Below are 19,868 nucleotides of genomic sequence, written 5' to 3'. Positions count from 1 at the left end.
TTGTTGGCATTGAAATTACCTAAAATTTTCGACAACTGATGTATTTTATGCGAGCAATGAATTTAAGCAAGCAATACGATTGTTGATGTAGATTGCTCAATCTTTCATCATGCTGGACATATTATTTATTTAATGACAAATGGTAGATGAATTACATTATTGGATTTGGTTATTTACTTATTTATTTATTTTTACTTGTTGGGTTTAATGGTTGGTATTTTTAATTTTTTCCAAATTGTTATAGGTGTGACGATAATGGGTTTATTAACACAATGGAATTTATGTATAGCAAATCTGACACGAATAATTTTAAGTATAAAAAAAAAAAATTATTCCTCATCCATGCATCACATTTATTTTAATATTTTTTTCTCTTTTTTTTAACGAGTGTCTGCTTTAGTAATAATAAATAGCAAAAATTATTACAAAATATTATGAATGTCAAACAAATATTTGATAAAAAGAGATAGAAAAGATTTTAGCATAATATATTGTGAATGAGGTTGTGGTTTTTTTTTTTAGTTTATCAAAATTTCTAATGACTCACTGAAATATATAATAAAAAGAAAAGTCTAATTACACATACAATGTAACATAAAGGAAGCATGAAAATAAAAACAGGAATTTATTATATTATTCGAAAACTATAGATAGGCTAGGAGGAAAACGCCGTTCAAGCACATGAGGCCGTTGCTTTCACTGTTCATGCGCGGGTAAATCTGATTCAGCAGCTAACTTGTCTGCTTTAAAAATAATATTATTAGCTGTGGGTCCCACACCATCAATACTTAAAAAAAAAGTCAAACTAATCTTTATCTCATTTATATAAACAAACACAATTTTATCTTATCTTATTTCATTTATACTCAATATATCTCAATACTATTTATACATATCTCAAAAAATCTCATCTTATCTCATCTCTGAAAACAAACAGGACCTAAATCTGAGCTGGAAAAGTGACAGAAGTGCCCCCTTGAGCACCAATCACGTGATGCAGCCTGTAGTTTGTTTCCAAGTAAACAAAGAACAAAACAGAGTAGACAAGGTCATAGGAAACAAAGGGAAATGAAGGCTGCATCTGCGATACCAAAGAGACGAATACTAGGAGCCCTTCTTCCAATAATAGTTAACACGTTGTTGGTATCACGCATCTCTGTCACCCAGTCAGTTAACCCGCTACTAAAGCGCACTCCACCTCCCCTTTTATCTCCCAAACAATTCCCCAAATCCAGTCCCTGCCACCTCTGTTCTTCTTCCTTCTCCTCCTTCTGCCTCCCCGCACTCCACAGGTCCACTTGTACAGCTCCTTGGCTTTCTCACTCTTGCTCTTCGCTTTCTTCTCTACCAATGGCCGCCACTTCGCCTGTGGAACCACCCATCGAAGCCAACCCCCTTCTTCTAGATTTTGAATTCCCACCGTTCGATGTCGTTGAAGCCAAACACGTCTCCCCCGGGATCCGTGCCCTCTTGAAGAAGCTTGTATGTTTTGTTTTGTAGTTGATTCTTTTATTGAGTTTTGGTTTCTGGGTTTGTTCTATTTTTGTGTGTTTGGTTCGTGTTCCGATCGTTTTGTCATGTTTCTGGACTTTGGGTTCTCTGTGTTCTGTTTGGTTTCTGGATTTCTAGTGTTATCTTTGTTTGTTTAGGGTTTTGATTTTTTTTTTTTTAATGTTTTGGACCTTTGTTTGCTGGTCGTTTTTTTTCCCTTTTTGTCTGTTGTTTGTTTGTTTTTTTATTTTTTTAACTTAATAATGTTTTGTTTACTGGGCTTTGATTTTTGTTTGTTTTCGATAATGGGTTCTGCAGGAGGATGATTTGGTAGAATTGGAGCGCAAAGTGGAGCCTTCATGGCCGAAGTTGGTTGAGCCATTGGAGAAGATTGTAGACCGTTTGACTGTGGTCTGGGGGATTGTCAATCATCTGAAAGCTGTCAAGGATTCTCCCGAGCTCCGTTCTGCCATTGAAGAAGTTCAGGTAACTATTTGATCTTTTACGAATATGCTTGTTGTGTCGTTTGAGCCATGAACACTTGGGTATTTTTTTATTCCGACTTTAAAGAAAAACCACAAAACTAGAATTAAAATGCAGAGGTCAATGTTTTAGGGTTCGATTTCTTCTTTAGTTCGTGGGTGACTGGATCTTTGAGCCGTGAATACTTGGATATTTTTTTTATTCTGTCATTAAGGCCTCATTTGGTTATACAGATGAGATGAGATGGGATAAAAGTTGCAAATTGAATAAAATATTGTTAAAATATAATTTTTAATATATTTTTTATTTTGGGATTTAAAAAAGTTGAATTGTTTATTATATTTTATGTGGGAGTTTAAAAAAGTTGTAATAATTATATGATATGAGATGAGATGGTTTGGTTTGTGTAACCAGACCAAGCCTAAAGGAAAACCCAAAATCTAGAATCAAAATGCAGAGGTCAATGCTTTAGGGTTCAGTTTCTTCTTTAGTTCGCGGGTGGCTGTGCCAGAAAATGTTACAATTAGTCTTCACTCTAGGCTTCCCTTGTAGCGACTCTCAGATAAACTGTTATTTGAACTTAATCTGATCTGTTTCAGGCCCATGAATTTCTGCCTTCATTTTCAATGTTATGGAACTCTTTAGTTGAGTGATAACATTGTTTACTTGTCGTTCGCAGCCAGAGAAGGTTAAGTTTCAGCTGAGGTTGGGACAAAGTAAAGCAATTTACAATGCGTTTAAAGCTATTCAAGAATCTCCTGGTTGGCAGTCACTGAGTGATGCTTGTAAACGTATCGTGGAATGTGAGCATCTCCAACATCTTTGTTATGATCCTAACTCTTGAGTGTTAATGGTTATGATTCTGAGGGTTAAACCTTTAACCCTCAGGATCATAACAATCTTCTATATTATGTTTAGTGGGGAAGGAATCTGCACCTGTTTTCTTCCCTCTTCTTTTGTTGTATATGTGTGCTCAACCTTGCTATCTGTTCTTTTTCTCCTTTTTGGTTCTTGTCTTTTTTTTTTTTTTGGGTAGACACTTTTACCTGTTCACAAGTTGACGGAAAAAAGGTACCACTGGCAGGTTTTTTTTCTGTCAAGGGTGGGTGAAATAGCATCCATACCTTCATTATTAATATTGTTCTGTTTTTCTACTTTCGAAAAAAATATTTTTCTTTTTTGTTGACTATGTTAGGCTTCGTGACTCAGTTTGTTTAAATACTTACATCCTTACATCAAATGCTGGGCTGCTGCTTAGTTGAGACTTTGTCCCGGACACCCAGCGGGAATAAAAAGAATGATGGGCTGCTGATTAGGTTGTTGGCTATGGAAGGAGAGGAGTCAAAGAAATGATTGGAAAAAAAGCAACTTGACATGGTTTCTTAACTGTATCTTGAATCTTGACTGAAGTGCATATTCTATCTTTGTTACTCGATTCCATTTTTTATGCCTGCACCACCTAGCTTTGTCAGTCTAATCTTGATTTGCTTTATGATTTTTTTTTTAACAAGACACTGTTATTTTGCAACCTAGTTCTGTGTTGAAACTATATCATCTACACTGTAATTTCTATCATTAATTAAATGTTTCTGTGTGTTTTGGGTTCAACTTGCATTGTCTGATACTTCAAATGATCTTATTCCCATGCAGTACAGTTAAGGGAAGCGATTCTTAATGGTGTTTCTCTTGAAGATGATAAAAGAGACCAATTTAACAAAATTGAGCAGGTGTTCTTTAAGCTACTTTTCCATTTTTAAGTAAATTTTTGCATCAAGTCGTCAGCTCTTGTTCTCTCTCTCTCTCTCTCTCTCTCTCTCTCTTTCTGACTAGAATCTACATAACACAATTGCACATGGAAGTGGTTTGTATCTAATCATGCTAATAGGATAGGCCTTTAGCTACAATTATATGCTAATATGTGCCATGGCCTTTGTTGGGTCTGTAGGAGAATCTTCTTTATAAGCTCATAAAACAGCATCTCCTATTTCTTCTTCACTTCTTATTCTTCTTCTTCTTCTTCTTCCTTTTTTTTTGGGAAGAAGTGTGAGGAGGGTAGAGGTTGTAACTAACTGATATTATATTAGAATACTGTAATTCTTCCTCCTCCTTTAATATGGAAACAGTGGATGTGTGCACTTGGGCTATGCCTATTTCAATGAATAAAATCTTTTAATTATAAAAATAAGTGGAAACCGCCAGTGTCGAACTATTGACTTGGACTTGTACCAAATAGGATTAATAATTATGGTTTTTGTCATTTTATTTTATTTTGCTACTTGGCTTTGCCATTACTTGCTTTTCACCATGATTTCATTTCAGGAATTGGAAAGATTATCTCAAAAATTTGACGAGAATGTTTTAGATGCTACAAAGAAGTTTGAAAAACTAATTATGGATAAGAAAGAAATTGAAGGATTGCCTGCTACTGCTCTTGGATTGGCTGCACAGACAGCAGTGTCTAAGGTAGTCCTTGTTTTTATTGTGCTTATCTTGTAACACCCTGTTCCCCTAGGTTTAAGAATAACATCATTTTTTGAAATCTAGGGCACGTCGAATAGTACTAACCACTAAAACCATTTACGTAGAAGCCCGGTATAAAAGATTCCATAATAAAACATACTTCACTGAAATTTCAGAGTCTGCAGAAACACTTATTGAAAATCATTCAACTTTCATGTGCTTAACAAAATAAATTTGATGACTGAAAATAGAAAACTAAATGTCTCAAAAACTTCCTAGGCCTCTGTTTCGTCCCACTAAGTCAAGCCCCTTCCTACAGCTGCTTTCTCACAATGACCGTAACCTGTAACCTGGGGTGGTTAAAACATTTAAAATATACAAAAAAATGAGTTTTTTTTTTTTTTTTATAACAATAAGCAATACATGACTACATATTTAATCACTTAATCTCTTAGTCCATCATCCTTCATCATAATTCATGCCTATGTACTTATAAAAAAAAAAAATACCTATGTACTCTTAAGATCTTCAAACCTAATCTTGTCTAGCAAATCTATGACTATTGATGCTATTAACACTTAGTAATTTGAGTTCATATAATCTGAACCTTAATGCATCCATCCATGGTCAAACCTATACTACATGTCACCCAAATTGCTCATGATCTTCTTTGTAAAATCTGTCTCATGTTTAAACCATCAAAAGCGTGGGTCTAGGTCCTCAAATATGCATGATTTTATTCAAATAATCATCCTATATGGTCTAGGTCCCCAATTGTCACCAGTTCGAGTCCCCTTGGGGCCACTGGAGGTTTACCTGGTCGTTAACTTCAGGGCCCCTTGGGATTAGTCTAGGTGGCGGCAAGCTGGCCCGGACACCCACGGTTATCAAAATATGTATGCTTGTCTAATCCCATGTATAAAGATGCATTCTAATGCCATAAAGCCTAATTATAGCATGTGTATTTACTATTTCCTCGCCCTTTATGAAATCCAAGTTTCACTAATTTCACATGATCTCATGGAATTTGTCTAACATGCCTATCATTAAAAGAGAAAAGGAGAGAGAGAGAGAGAGAGAGAGAGTTACCTAAAGGAAGAGGTTGATCCAAAGGTTGGGTTGGAGTACACAGCTTGGCTAAGTGGTTTGGATCTTGATCTTCTTGCTTGGGGTGTGGTGTGAGTATTGTAGTAAGGGGGGCTATGGGGCTTTGGGTTTTTGGTTTTAGCACAAAATATAAGAGAATTTCGTGGCCTTGGATGGGGCCGGGCTTGGGGCTTATGTAGTGGTAGGTGGGCTGTCCTATGGGATCTATAAATAGAATTTGGAGGGTGTAGAGTCCAAGGGGTGTGGTAATCCTAGTGTTATCGGTTTAGTGGAGTGTTTGAATGCCATTTGGAGTCATAGTTGCCCTAGGAGTTGTGGTTGCGTGGGGAGTTTTGTTTGTCTTGGGAGTTGTGGTTGGAGTAGAAATAGGTGACTTGTAGTTGGAGTAGAACTAGACTTGTGCTTGCAACGAGAAGTGTGGTGCAAGTAGGTTTTGAGTATAACATATGCGGGCTCACTTTCATGGGCTATATGGGTTTGGCAAGGATGATGCTGGGCTTGCTCATCCTTACATGGTGTCTAGTGGGTTTGGGCCTAATTTTAGATCTAACCCTAATTCACTCTCTAAAAATAGAAACCCTATTTATTTGTGAACCCTAACTTTCTGATATTAGAAACCTCAAAAGTCTTTTTTTATAGGTAATCAAGAAGTTATATTCATAGAAATAGGCAAAGCCCAGGTACACAGGAAGTATACATGAGGAACACCTAGCTAGAGGTTACAATAGAAAGTAGAAGGTCATGGACCCTTAGCCCGTTACAAACTATGGCCCCCGCCCATAAAAACAATGACTTTTTTTTTTTTTTTGATAAGTAAAACAAGTATTATTAATCCAAGAATGGGCGACAACTGCCAAGTACAAAGTCAATATGCCCTATCTACGTAGGAGCATTAGAAACTAAGAAATCATGAAGGTCTATGCCATTAAAGTCCACAGCAATGGCCCACGTACAAAGAGTCCTAAAAAGAAAACTTTTAGCTCCACCATAGATCTCTCTTTGTCTTCAAACGTCCTCTCATTGCGCTCCTGCCACAAGCACCACATAATACAAATAGGGATCATCTTCCAAATCGCTTTGATCTGACGCACACCTCGGATAGAGGTCCAACACTCCAATATATCCACCACGGATTCCGGCATAACCCATGCTAGTTCCTTCCTTTTTTTTTCCCATAAAAACAATGACTTAAGAAAGAAAGAAACCTACTTATCAAAAAAAAGAAAAAAAAGGAAAGAAAGAAACCTCAAAAGTTCAGGATGTTACAAATGCCTGTTTCATTTCTCAATTCTACTGGATTGGTTTTTATCTTATCTATCATTGCCAATGCATCTCTATTTATTTCATAGGGTTATGAAAATGCTAATGCTGAGAATGGGCCTTGGATAATAACGCTGGATGGTCCAAGTTTTATGTCTATTATGCAACATGCTCGAAATCGATCTTTGCGTGAAGAAGTCTACCGTGCTTATGTAACGCGTGCCTCAAATGGAGATTTGGATAATACGGCAATAATTGACCAGATTTTGAAACTTAGGTTGGAGAAGGCTAAGCTTCTCAATTATAACAATTATGCTGAGGTATGTTCTACTATCTTTTAACATCACTTTTTTATGATCGACTTTCTGAAATAATTTCATCAGGTAAGCATGGCAACCAAAATGGCTACTGTTGAAAAAGCAGAAGAGCTTCTAGAAAAACTTCGCAGTGCTTCATGGAATGCTTCAGTTCAAGGTAGTGCACTGTACATAGTTTACTCATGGTTGTAAATAGATTACTATTTGAATGATCTTATGAAGCATTAGTGAAACTTAATTCCCAATATGCTTTACTGCATGGAAGTATATAAACCAGTTGGGCTATGCCATTGTTTTGTTAAATTCTTCTGTTGTCTTGGAAACATGATCTGGGTATTTATTTATTTAATTTAATTTAAATATGTACTTCAGATCATCAGATGCCATGTTGTGAACTGAAACTTTGCTCAGTATGAAACTGGAATGTGTGCATGTTTCTGTACGCACATAAATTAAGCATAACATTTTTGTCTGTTCCACTTATTGCAAAGTTAGAATTTCGGTTATAATGTTCTCTTATTCTCAAAAGAAGTTGCTTTTCTTTTCTTGATAAGTAACGTAATTTTATTAGAAGCACAGGGCATTGTGACCCAAGTAACAAAAAATATATGAAAAGAAAACCCCAACTAGCAAGAAGAAGAAAATGAGCGAACATTTCTCCCATTTCTCTAGCTTTCTAGACTTCTTTAGAAAACTAGTCTTCTAGACTTTAAAAAAAGTTGCTTTTCACTTATAAAAAAAAAGCTGCTTTTCTTAGCTTAAGTTTTGTAATGTTTTATGCCTGTGATCTCTTTGGTCAACACAAGATTTCATTCTTAATGTGAGTCTTTCACAACACATCTTTTATGTTGGATGTATCCAAGGACTTGACCTTTTGCTTGATCCTTGTAGATATGAATGACATTAGAAGTTTTGCCAAGAATCAAGGTGCAGTAGAAGCTGATGATTTGAGCCATTGGGACGTCAACTTTTGGAGTGAGAGGCTTCGTGAATCAAAATTTGACATCAATGAGGTTGGATCTACGTTTATGTGTATTCATTTCTAATCCAATTTATATTTGAAATTATATTTCTAATCCTCTTGTATACTTTCTGTGTACTTGGGCTATGCCTATTTATGGTAATACAACTCTTATTAATTATCAAAAAAAATTATTGGAAGATTCAGATCTACTCCCTTAACTGTCTGAAAGTAAATAATTCTCCTGTCTCCTGGATATTTCAATTTTACAACTGTTTCAGGTTAAATGGAGATAAGGATATCTGTCTAGTCAACCAATTCTTAGACATTCTCTCTCTCTCTCTCTCTCTCTCTCTCTCTCTCTCTCTCTCTCTCTCTCTCTCTCTATAGTTGAAAAATTGGAGGGTATATTCTACATGTATTTGTCTGTTATGCATGCAAACGCACAGACGCTTGCCATTCTGGGAAGTTCTCTCTATGGTTGAAAAATGAGTTAATTATTAGAAAGGTCTCTCCGAGTTTTATACGTTTGCCATTTCACTCCTTTGGTTTGTAAATTTTTAAAATAGATTTTTCTGTCAGATTTATGTTGACTAAACAAACAAAAATGTTGACGCCACATGTAACATAAAATAGAATAGAAATGTAAATATTGTTTTTTTCCCGAGTATAAATGTTTTTAAGTAAAAAATTGAAAAATCTAATAACTTAGAAATCAAAGAATAAAATATATCTAAAAAACCCTAAATTTAAAAAAATAAATAAAATAAAATGAACAGTGGTTGCTGGAGAAGGGGAGTGCCCCCCCACTCATCCATTGCCTGGATTGTGAGGAACAGAACGGCCTCTCTCCCTCAATACTTGGTTTGGCCAACTAGGCTTGGCCTAGGTTGCCTTGGGTGGGCCACCGAGGCCTACCCCCCAAGCCAGCCCAGGTGTGGCTTAGGTATTCTGCCAAGGTTCATTTTGGGTTAGCCAATGGAGGGGGCCGTAGTTGCGGAGGGTGGGGAGGCTCTCCCATCCCCCACACTCCCATATTCTTTTTTATATTTTAATTTTTAGGTTTTGGAGTTTTTAGAATTTTATGTATATATGTGTTTTTAATTCTTTCAGTTTTTTTTTTAATTTTTTTATTCTTGAGCTTTTGTGTCCTATTTTTAAATTTTTATTTTTCTAAAAATATCTTGGACTTTTATTTCTGTGGGTGTTCATTTGTTTTTTATTTGTAATTTTTCTGAAGTATTTTTTTAGTGATTTCTTTTCTTTTCTTAAATGAATTTTAATTTTAACTTTTATTATTTTTTCAGTCATGCGGCATGCCACATCAGCATTTATTAGATTAGTTAAGGGAAATCTGATGAAGGTTCCTAATTGATAAAATTGTTAGAACACAGGAGTAAAATGATAAAATTGAAAAACCCAAGGAGCAAAGAGATAATAATACAAAACTCGGACTGTTTTTTCTATAGTTGAAAATTTGTAGGGGTATTTTGTATGTGTATGGATCCCTATACACATGCATTAATGTGTTTGTTCACACACACATACATATAGTTCCCTGGGTATAGTTGAATGAGTATTAATCTTCTTGTGGAGAAACTAAATTTTCCCTGCTATTCTACAGGAAGAACTGCGCCCATTCTTCTCCTTGCCAAAGATTATGGATGGCCTGTTTAACCTTGCAAATACACTCTTTGGAATTGAGGTTGAGAAAGCTGATGGTTTAGCTCCGGTAGTATATTCTAGTTCCTCCATACTTTTCCAAAAGAAAAGGTTGCTTCATCATGTTTTTCTTTTGGTTTCTGTAATTTAGATCCTAATTTCACATCCCATTAAAATGACTGTTATTTCAGGTTTGGAACAATGATGTTAGATTCTATCATGTCAAAGATTCTTCAGGTAGTCCCATTGCATACTTCTATTTTGATCCATATACCCGACCATCTGAGAAAAGGGGAGGTGCATGGATGGATGAGGTTGTTGGTCGAAGTCGCGTGCTGTCACGTGATGGTTCCTCTGTAAGGTTGCCTGTTGCCCATATGGTGTGCAATCAATCGCCTCCAGTGGGGAACAAACCAAGCCTAATGACATTCCGTGAGGTAATCTCAGTTGCATCGATTTCTAGAATATTATCTGTAATTTGTAAAATTCTGACAAACAGACTGTCTAGGCCTGCCCTTGGCTTTTGCTTGGCACATGCGTACCAGGCTGCTGAGTTAATTCTTGCCTATCTCAATGTAGGTGTTAGGAACTGTCACTGTGATATGCTGTTTAATGCTATTACCTACAAGTTTGTGTGTATGCTGGCTAAAGTATGTAATAATTTAAAAGGGAATCCTTGTGAACAAAGCCAAAGCATGGAAATAAGGAAAATGAGAGAAACATGTGTTTTCTCAGTGGATTCCACAAGAGAATGGTACTAGCTGCAAGACCAGAACAGCTCATAGCATTGATCTGTGGGCCTATACCAGTTACAAGTTTTATGATTTCATTTAATACATACCTAAATGATCTTATAATTCAACCCTCACCTCACATCATCTTATTAAACTTTAAATAGATTAAGCACATTACTAATAACAGAACTACAAATATTTTAGAACCAATTACCGCTTCAGGTTCTTAATAATTAGTACGAGTGCATTATTGAAACCCACCATATTAGTTTTGAGCTACACAGTTTCCCCACAAGCAGTCTACCGGAAGGATGAACTGCTCTTATTCTTAACTAGATGGTTGAGTTGAAATATATTTTTTTGTCAGTTCCGTGTGTTATTTGCTGGAAAATTGGAAAATTACGGATGATTATTCTTGGTTCTGCAGTTTTATTTTTTTTTTTTTTTTTAATTTGTTGTCAGATTCGATAATGGCTATTATGCAGGTTGAGACTGTCTTCCATGAATTTGGTCATGCTCTTCAGCATATGCTGACCAAGGAGGATGAGGGTCTAGTTGCTGGTATTCGGGGGATAGAGTGGGATGCCGTTGAATTACCTTCTCAGTTCATGGAAAACTGGTGTTATCACAGGTAATTATGTTGACATAGATCCTTAGCTTTGGTGTGTTAGATTTTCATAACCTGTGAACACCTCCATATTGTACTTCAACGAAAGTGTTTCATATTGTACTTCAAACTACCATGTTGCATGGTGTTAGCTGTTAGGGGTACATGACATGCATGATACAGGTGCTTGGTTCTTACCCCTAATGTGTATTTTTTCCTCTGTTAGATCTTACTCGGGGTTTAAGGAGCCAAATGTACACACTTCTTTTTCCTCTGTTGTAGTGGTATCATGCAACCATATGCAGGTTATTTGAATTTGAATGCATATCTTCTTTTATATTTCATATTTTCTGTTGATGTCTTTAGGGATACTTTGATGGCCATTGCAAAGCATTACGAAACTGGGGAGAGTCTCCCTGAAGAAGTATATTTGAAGCTTGTTGCAGCTAGGACTTTTCGTGCCGGCTCACTAAGTCTTCGTCAGGTCGGTGTGCTTGGTTGGTGTTATTTATTTTTTTCCTTCCATGTATTTTCCCTTTATTTGTGTTATATCATTTTGTATTACTGATGTGAATTGGATTAAATACTGGGTTTCCATTTCAGTTCACATGCCTGTGCTAGTACTAAACGATCTGTGAGCTTCAAGTAACTTAGTGAAGACCATGTAACTTAACTAAGTGTGATTTTGCGTGCAAGTATAGGAGGGTGAGCTGTGGTTATTTTTGGAATAAGACCCATAGGGAAAGAGGATGGTTAAAACCATTATAATTCTTTAGAATGCTTTTACATGGAGTTTGAGAGTGATGCTGCATGATGAGCAACCTGTATGGAATTGCAAAATCCATTAGCTTGACCATTGAGCAAAGATATTATCCCCTCATCATTCCAATTAATGATCCAACTTTATACTGGTGAATTGCTAAATTAAAAGTTTCGAACACCTCAATTCCACAGGGTGGCATTAACCTTTTCCATGCTTTAGTATACATGATGAATGATAAGGGAAGCCAAATGGTTATATATTTTGGTGGGCTTGGTGGTGTTTCCAGAGCCTTGGTCACCTTCCCCCTGTCCTGGTCAATTTGTTCCGTTCCCTAAAAATTGTTAAATTCACCTGCAATGTCAAAAGAAGGATATAGGATGAGGGCTGGGGCTTGAGTGGGCACTAGAAAGGTTTGATCTCATGTAATCAAGGAATTTTGTCTCTAAGCTGTTGCATTAAGTAGCAGGGAGTTTAACATTGTTGATTGCTATTTACGATTGGTCTTGTAATCTAAGACAAAACTCCAAACAAGTGTTTGGCATCGGAAGAGTGATGAGACAATTAATATAGCAAGTAATTCTTAGATTACTGATAAGATATCTTCAAAATTTTATTGTAATTTTTGCAGTTAAGATTTGCAAATCTAGATTTGGAGCTGCATACGAAGTATGTTCCTGGTGGGTCGGAATCCATCTATGATATTGATAGGAGGGTTTCTGAACGAACACAAGTGATCCCTCCTCTACCAGAAGACAAGTTCCTTTGTGGTTTCAGCCATATATTTGCAGGTTCTCCGTCGGATCTGCATTGACTTAGGCTTCATTTTCACTTAGCTACAACCTTAACCCTATATATTTTTCTTTGTTCAACTTTTTGCGAATATTAGGTGGATATGCAGCTGGATACTACAGTTACAAGGTATTATCTATTCCTGTGATATTCAGAATTCTCTTTCTCATACTGTGTGAACCCTCTTTGAACTGTGGGCATGCTTTTTACTGGTTGCTCCCGTTACGATTCTTGCTTCTTTTGAATTATATTGAAAGCATTATCTCTGCGTTTGGCAGTGGGCTGAGGTGTTGTCAGCAGATGCCTTCTCTGCATTCGAGGATGCTGGACTGGATGACAGCAAGGTATGTTGGGAAGATCTGTTTGGAGGGATTGGCCTTCAATGTTTTGCAACTTAATGTAATTTATCATGTACTATAGTTCCACTTTTGCATATTGAACATAGTTTCTAAACTAGAGTTCTCTCCACATTGCACTTGATTTTTTTTTTTTTTTTTATAATTAAAAATATTATATATATCAATAGAAGTAGCCAAGTACACTGGATGTATGCTAGAAAACACCTAGCTCATACTAGAGAGCTCCTAATGACCCAAAAAGCCCATGAAAAACTACCCAAAATACATCAAGTCCGAGCTGGACCACATTGCACTTGATTGATCTCTGTTTTTGGTTTGACCTCATTGACAATGTGGTTACATTGCCTATTGTATTTCTGAATGCGCAAATATGTCGCCTAATGTGGATCAAGGGTTTATCTTCAAATTTAATGGAAGTTATTTATAACAGAAAATGAATGTCTACCTATGATTTGTGGATTGAATATTAGGTGATAGCATGGTCATGGCATGTTGGAGAATCCTGGTAGTACTTCAGGATAAACGTGCCCAAACTAAACGTGTTGTTGTGGTCATTAACATTAAGTTCGTATTCAGTATTCGCACTGTATTATCCTTGGTATGACATATGAGCAATGTATTATAGTTCTGTAGACTAAATACTGCCATAAAGGCTTTCTGAAGATATGTTTGGGCAGAAATCATAGCAGTCAGAGCTCCCTAACATTGTGAAGATGTGCTTATTTTACCATGCTTTACGAATTGCGTGATTATGTCTTGCAACAGGCTGTGAAAGAAACAGGGCACAAGTTCCGAGAGACTATCCTTGCACTTGGAGGTGGCAAAGCGCCCCTAGAGGTTAGAAAATAGCTTCTCTGTTTTGCTCTCCCGATGAAAGACGCATTGGATGGCTTGATCTCAATTACTTGCTGCATCATAATGATACCCTTCTAGTAAAATTTACATTGTTAGACTCTTATCTGATATCCATAACAATATAACGTTGTTGCATCCAGGTATTTGTGGAATTCCGTGGGCGTGAACCTTCACCGGAGGCACTGCTCCGGCACAATGGACTATTGTCAGCCTCTGCATAATATTCATTGTGTAGCAGATGCAGGCTTCTTTGTTGGATCTTTCATTTCCACCCCCAAATGAAAAGACCCCAGAATAAATTTCAAGCCATCATCTCTACTCGTGGTGGTCTTGATTGTATAAGCATTCTAGGTGATTTTTTCAGTATTTGTTAAAATGAATTGCCAATTCATGTCTCTTTGTTAAAAATCCCGAATGGAGAGGATCAGATCTTTGTCTCAATTGAAGAAAGAAATGGAAGGAACAAAGTAATAACCGCAGAAACGTGTTCTTATGTTCATCCCTTGTGCTACCCGACTATTTGTCAACCCTTCATCTTCATTCATTATAAAATATAATTTCCTCCAAAAACCAAATCCAAGATTTGCAAAATCCCATCATATGAATTAAGAGGAATGTCAGATATGGTATTAGAGATTGTAAGTTTTACGGATTCCTTTTGAAAAAAGTTGGGTTTATCGTGAAAGAGTTGATTTTTTCACGTGTTCTAGATTTGTCTACTTTTTTCAAAGGGAATGTAGGGATTTGCATACTCGTACTTAATAAATAATTTTTCATAAATAAATGTTGAAGTTTCTAGACCTTAGAAGTCATTTTACCACCGCCCAAAACCATTCTTCCACCTCATTTTTCTTAACCACAAATCGGATTAATCCAGGACATTGTCCAAAGAACTTGGAATTGGATAAAGCCGGACTTTTGTCCAAAAACCTTGCAATTATTTACGTCTCCTTTGTTTTAGATGACTTGAATTGAGATTAAATTTAAAAAGTTAAATATAATATTGTTAGAATATATTTTTTTAATATTATTTTTATTTTGAAATTTAAAAATTTTGAATTATTTATTTTATTTTATGTAAAAATTTGATAAAATTGTAATGATTAGATGAGATGAGTTGAAATGAACTGTGAAAACAAACGAGGCGAAGTGAATGCCTTCTTCTCTTAATTTATTTACCTTTCAAGTTTTTATTTTTCGTCAATGAAACGGAAATTTTAATTTCATTCAATTAGTCCAAATTGATAAGAGAGACGATTACGGATATACTCATATTCAGGATTTCCATGAGATATTACGTTGAGTCTTGACTTTTTCGATTATTTCTGAATTTTAAAAGAGGCTATTATACGTTTCCAAATGTCATTGTAGCGTTCATGATCCAAAAAGAATTCTAGAAAATCTTATTAGTTACGTTAGTTTATACAAGGTCAAAAAAATAAAAGATTCGGTAAATGGGATTTTTATATGAGAAATTATATTTACAATTTTAGAATGTATAAATTTAGTATATTTTTCTTTTAAAAAAATAGATAACTTTGAGATCTACATGAAATGAGTAATGATACAGTCAAAGTTGTGTAAGCGCCGCGCATTCTTTTTGAAAAAGAGTGGATCTACTATTAAAAAATTAATTTTTTAAATTTCATATTTATTCATTTTTTTAAAAAATAGTACCCGGTGCTTGCTATGGGTGGGAAAAAGGTAAACTGGATTGGTGGTTCGGTCCAGTTCGGTACCGGTTCTATTTTTCTCAAAACCGGTTGAAATCGGTCTGGTTCTAATTTTTCTTTTTCTAACACCGGATCGAACTGATTCATATATATATATTTTAATTTTTTATATTATAAAAAATATCTTTTTATATTTTTTATATATAATATATATAATTGTATATAAAATAATTTTATATTATATGATAAATTACTAATTAATATAATTTTAAATTTTAAAATCCTATATAACTAATTATATATTATCATTACAAAGGCGTAAATCCCAAGTAGAATAATAAGATAGTAATAACAATAAGTGAAATAAAATAGCAATAACAATACTATCACCAATGGCTCTGATACCAAAGGCGTAAATCACAGGTAGAATAATAAGAATAATAAGATATTAATAATAAAAATTAAAGGCGGTAAGATCGGCCATATGCATGATAGTAAAGAAGGCAGGCGGTATAACCGACCTATGCATGAGGAAATAAATATTGAATAAAAGAGATATGAAATAAACTTCTTCAATTAAGAATATAATACTTACAAGGAGATTAATTCTCAAAGGAGTTGGAAGCTGAAGACATGAGGGAAGGACGATTGAAAGATTTACAAAGAGAGGAGGACAGGACTAGACTGGAGAGGATTGGGCGAGAAAGGAAGGGATTTCAGATTAGAAAATTCTGAATACCCTTCTTACCTCGTGAACCCCCTTATATAGACACTAAAACAGTAACCCTAATAATACATAAACAGTACTGGCCGTTATAAGAACAGTATCGGCCGACGCTAAAGAGAAACACAGTACCGGCCGACATTAAAGACAAGAACAGTGTCAGCCGACGCTAAAAACAAGCATAGTACAGAACACATAATCTTGTACAGAATTATTTGTCGCTTTGCTGGACAATAATCTGTCACGAATAACTTTCTAGAAGGATAATATTTTAATAATTTATGTTTAGTCAGATAATAATTTTTTGGAGTCACATATTCTGAGGATCAAGTCACATATTCTGAGGATCATAATTTGCCAATTCCAGTTCAAACGGATCTTGAGAATCCATCAGTTGTACTGGATAGTAAGGTGAATAATCTTGAGAAGGAGATGCAGCTTGGTTGCCCTGAAATTATATTTTTTACATATAATATATATAATTGTATATAAAATAATTTTATATTATATAATAAATTACTAAATAATATAATTTTAAATTTTAAAATCCTATATAACTAATTATATATTATCACTACAATTTATTGTATTAGTAGTTATACTAATACTATATCACTATATATTATAATATACTATAATATATTACTATAGTCTATAATATAATTATAATATATATTATAATATACTATAATATAGTATCACTATATTATTATATATTATAATATAAAAAAAATTTTCTTATCAGCTACTATTCATCACTTCATATCTTATGAAAAACACTTCTACACTTTATGAAAAAGTTATAGGCGTGGGGTTAATATATATACTAATAAATCGGAAAAACCGATTTAAACGAGACCAAAACCGATAAAATTGGAAATATCGATTTAGAATTAGAAAAAATCTAATTATAAATGATTTTATGCATTAATACGCATATTTATTCAATATGATTGGTCAGAAAGTAAATTTTATTGAAAACAGTACTAATTTAAATTTAGAATATAAAAATAACAATATTAATACACAGATTGATACGTAAATTTACTTATATATAATAAAACTCTTAAAATTATAACCGGTGCAGTATATTTTTTAAATTTCAAAACCTGTATATTCCGCTTCGATTTTAAAATATGTAAAAAAGCGGATGGAATCGGGCCGAATACACCCTAGTGCTTGCGCACTCAATGACATTAAAGCGCAACGCCTGGAGGGGGCCATAGCCGACTAGCTTTTGGCCCATCCAGTAATATTAGACATTAGTTGACTGTTTGGCTGGAAAGAAAGTGAAGGAAAATAAAGTCAAATTTAACCTGAAAAACAGTCTGTTCGAGTGACTCTGAAAAGGACAAAAGACAAAAAAGGGAAGGATGGCAAGGGCAGGAGGGATTACAAATGCGGTGAATGTTGGGATAGCAGTGCAAGCTGATTGGGAGAACCGCGAGTTCATCTCTCACATTTCGCTCAATGTTCGACGCCTCTTTGATTTCCTTGTCCAATTCGGTACCCGATTTATAATCCCTCCCTTCCTTTATCTTTTACTACTGAAATTTGCTGCTTTGGGGTTGATTCGAGTAGCTCATTATTTCATTGTTGGATAGCATTGATTTGTACATTATAACCCCAATGAAATGAATTTCCACAGCCCATTTTTTTGGGGTTGGTGGTGTTATTCAACCTCTGCAGCTTATGCTTTTATACTCTTTCAGAGGCTACAACGAAGAGCAAACTCGCATCGTTGAATGAGAAGCTTGACACACTCGAGCGGCGTCTTGAACTTCTTGAGGCCCAAGTGGGTACTGCATCAGCCAATCAGTCTCTTTTCGCTACATGATGTCTGTTGTTGTTGCTGCTGCGATATGCCTCTTCTGTAAGAATAATATTGTCTTGATTGTGAACGTGAACAAATATCTTGTATTATCTCTGTTTGAAGCTAATATACTCGAGCGTTTTCATGCTTATATAGAGTATATGCTATATTTAGGATCTTCAATCCATCTTTAGAATATGTCAGCGGTGCAGATTCATCTATGCGTTAAAATGTTGATTAATTGATTAATCACTAGTTCCTTTCAAACTTTAGGCTTTTGGGGTTAAGAGTGATTTATGGTGGTATTGTGGTCCTAAGTTTAAATCTATCACATTGTTATCCTCTCATTTGAGTTAAACATCTCACATATATGGATCCTATTTATAGAGTGGGAATTTGGGCCCCAACATAAGGGAAAGCCTTATAAAATTGATTAAATGGGGCTACCGGAGAGGTAAGTGTGGCTGATGGAGTGGGGGTTTGGAAGCACATCAGGCGTGGGTGGGGGGTGTTTAATCGCCATTCTAAATTAGTGTTGGGCGAGGGTTCCCGGATAAAGTTTTGGAGGGACAAATGGTGCGGGCATGAGGCCTTAAAGGATTCCTTTCAAGCTATATTCCGAGTGGCACGTGATCAAGAAGCCTCAGTGGCGGACCTTATGCTTCGATCAGGGGACTAAGTTCAGTGGAATGTCACGTTTAGTAGAGCGGCGCAAGATTGAGAAGTAGACAGCTTTGAGACTTTCTTTAGCCTATTATATTCTGTGGTGCCGAATGGACAACAAGTTGATAGGCTATGGTGGACACTGGTTGGTAAGGGTGCCTTCACAGTTCTCTCCTTCGACAAGTCCCTTATACTTTTACCAAACAGCCAGCTCCCATGGAAGAAAATTTGGAGGAATAAGGCGCCTCCTAAAGCGGTCTTCTTTACTTGGACAGCAGCCCTGGGGAAGATTTTGACAACCGATAACCTGAGGAAGCGCAAGGTCATCATCCTAGACTGATGTTGTATGTGTAAGCAATCTGGGGAGACAGTAGAGCATCTCTTGTTACATTGTGAGACAACTAGAGCCTTGTGGATTGAAGTTTTTAGCTGGAAGGAGTTATCGTATGTAATGCCTGCAATAGTGGTTGAGCTACTGGCTAGCTGGACTCTCCCGAGAGGTGTCTCACAAATTAAGGAGGTGTGGAAGCTGATCCCGATCTGCATCATGTGGTGTATATGGCAAGAATGAAATGATCAGATTTTCAAAAACAAGGAGCGGTCACTCGAGGAACTTCGAGCGTTGTTTTTCTGTACTTTATTTCTATGGGCCATAGCTTTAGATTTTAATGGCTTGAGTTTTCATGATTTTCTTATTTCCTCTACTTCGACCTAGATAGGTCTTATCTCTTGTATATCATCTTGTGTACTTGGGCTATGCCTATTTTTATTAATAATATTATCTACTTATAAAAAAAAAATATTGATTAAATGATCAAATTCACTCTTTTCTATCAGTTTGGGCATGTTTGGTCTACACATGAGGGGAAATGTTAGAATATTAATTAATTTGATTAGATTAACTTCTCTCTCTCTCTTTTTTTTTTTTTTTTTTCAGCTTTAGACATTGTTAAGATGAATGGTTCCCGTATTGAATCCCCACTTCTTTAGGATGGACGTGAGAATGTTAATCAAGGGATTAAATTCACAACATCTTATTAGTTTAGGCTTGCGAAACAAGCAATAATGCACCATTGAGATCATTTTGGAAATTCAGGGGCATCTAGATGTTTGTTGATAGAAAAATAAATTTAAATATAGCTCAACG

The 19,868-nt window shown here is 35.5% G+C and overlaps 2 protein-coding genes across 2 annotated transcripts; both read left to right on the top strand.

Moving 5' to 3' along the window:
• The first annotated feature begins 997 nt into the window (after nucleotides 1-997).
• Nucleotides 998-14,347, top strand: LOC121259241 (probable cytosolic oligopeptidase A). Its single transcript, XM_041160748.1, has 17 exons — nucleotides 998-1,482; nucleotides 1,810-1,977; nucleotides 2,654-2,777; nucleotides 3,625-3,701; nucleotides 4,294-4,437; nucleotides 6,891-7,121; nucleotides 7,185-7,275; nucleotides 8,010-8,131; nucleotides 9,704-9,811; nucleotides 9,933-10,178; nucleotides 10,961-11,106; nucleotides 11,449-11,566; nucleotides 12,474-12,633; nucleotides 12,732-12,763; nucleotides 12,913-12,978; nucleotides 13,759-13,830; nucleotides 13,989-14,347. Exons 1-17 carry the CDS (start codon nucleotides 1,069-1,071, stop codon nucleotides 14,067-14,069), a joined length of 2,400 nt encoding a protein of 799 aa, XP_041016682.1. The 5' UTR covers nucleotides 998-1,068; the 3' UTR covers nucleotides 14,070-14,347.
• Nucleotides 14,348-17,426: 3,079 nt separating this feature from the next.
• Nucleotides 17,427-18,208, top strand: LOC121259242 (protein BRICK 1). Its single transcript, XM_041160749.1, has 2 exons — nucleotides 17,427-17,751; nucleotides 17,958-18,208. The coding sequence occupies exons 1-2, from the start codon at nucleotides 17,619-17,621 to the stop codon at nucleotides 18,080-18,082; spliced, it is 258 nt and encodes an 85-aa protein (XP_041016683.1). The 5' UTR covers nucleotides 17,427-17,618; the 3' UTR covers nucleotides 18,083-18,208.
• The last annotated feature ends 1,660 nt before the right edge of the window (nucleotides 18,209-19,868 follow it).

Source organism: Juglans microcarpa x Juglans regia, chromosome 4D (assembly GCF_004785595.1).
Source record: "Juglans microcarpa x Juglans regia isolate MS1-56 chromosome 4D, Jm3101_v1.0, whole genome shotgun sequence".
In the NCBI taxonomy this organism is placed as follows: Eukaryota; Viridiplantae; Streptophyta; class Magnoliopsida; order Fagales; family Juglandaceae; genus Juglans; species Juglans microcarpa x Juglans regia.
This window is presented reverse-complemented; position numbering and strand designations above follow the sequence as displayed.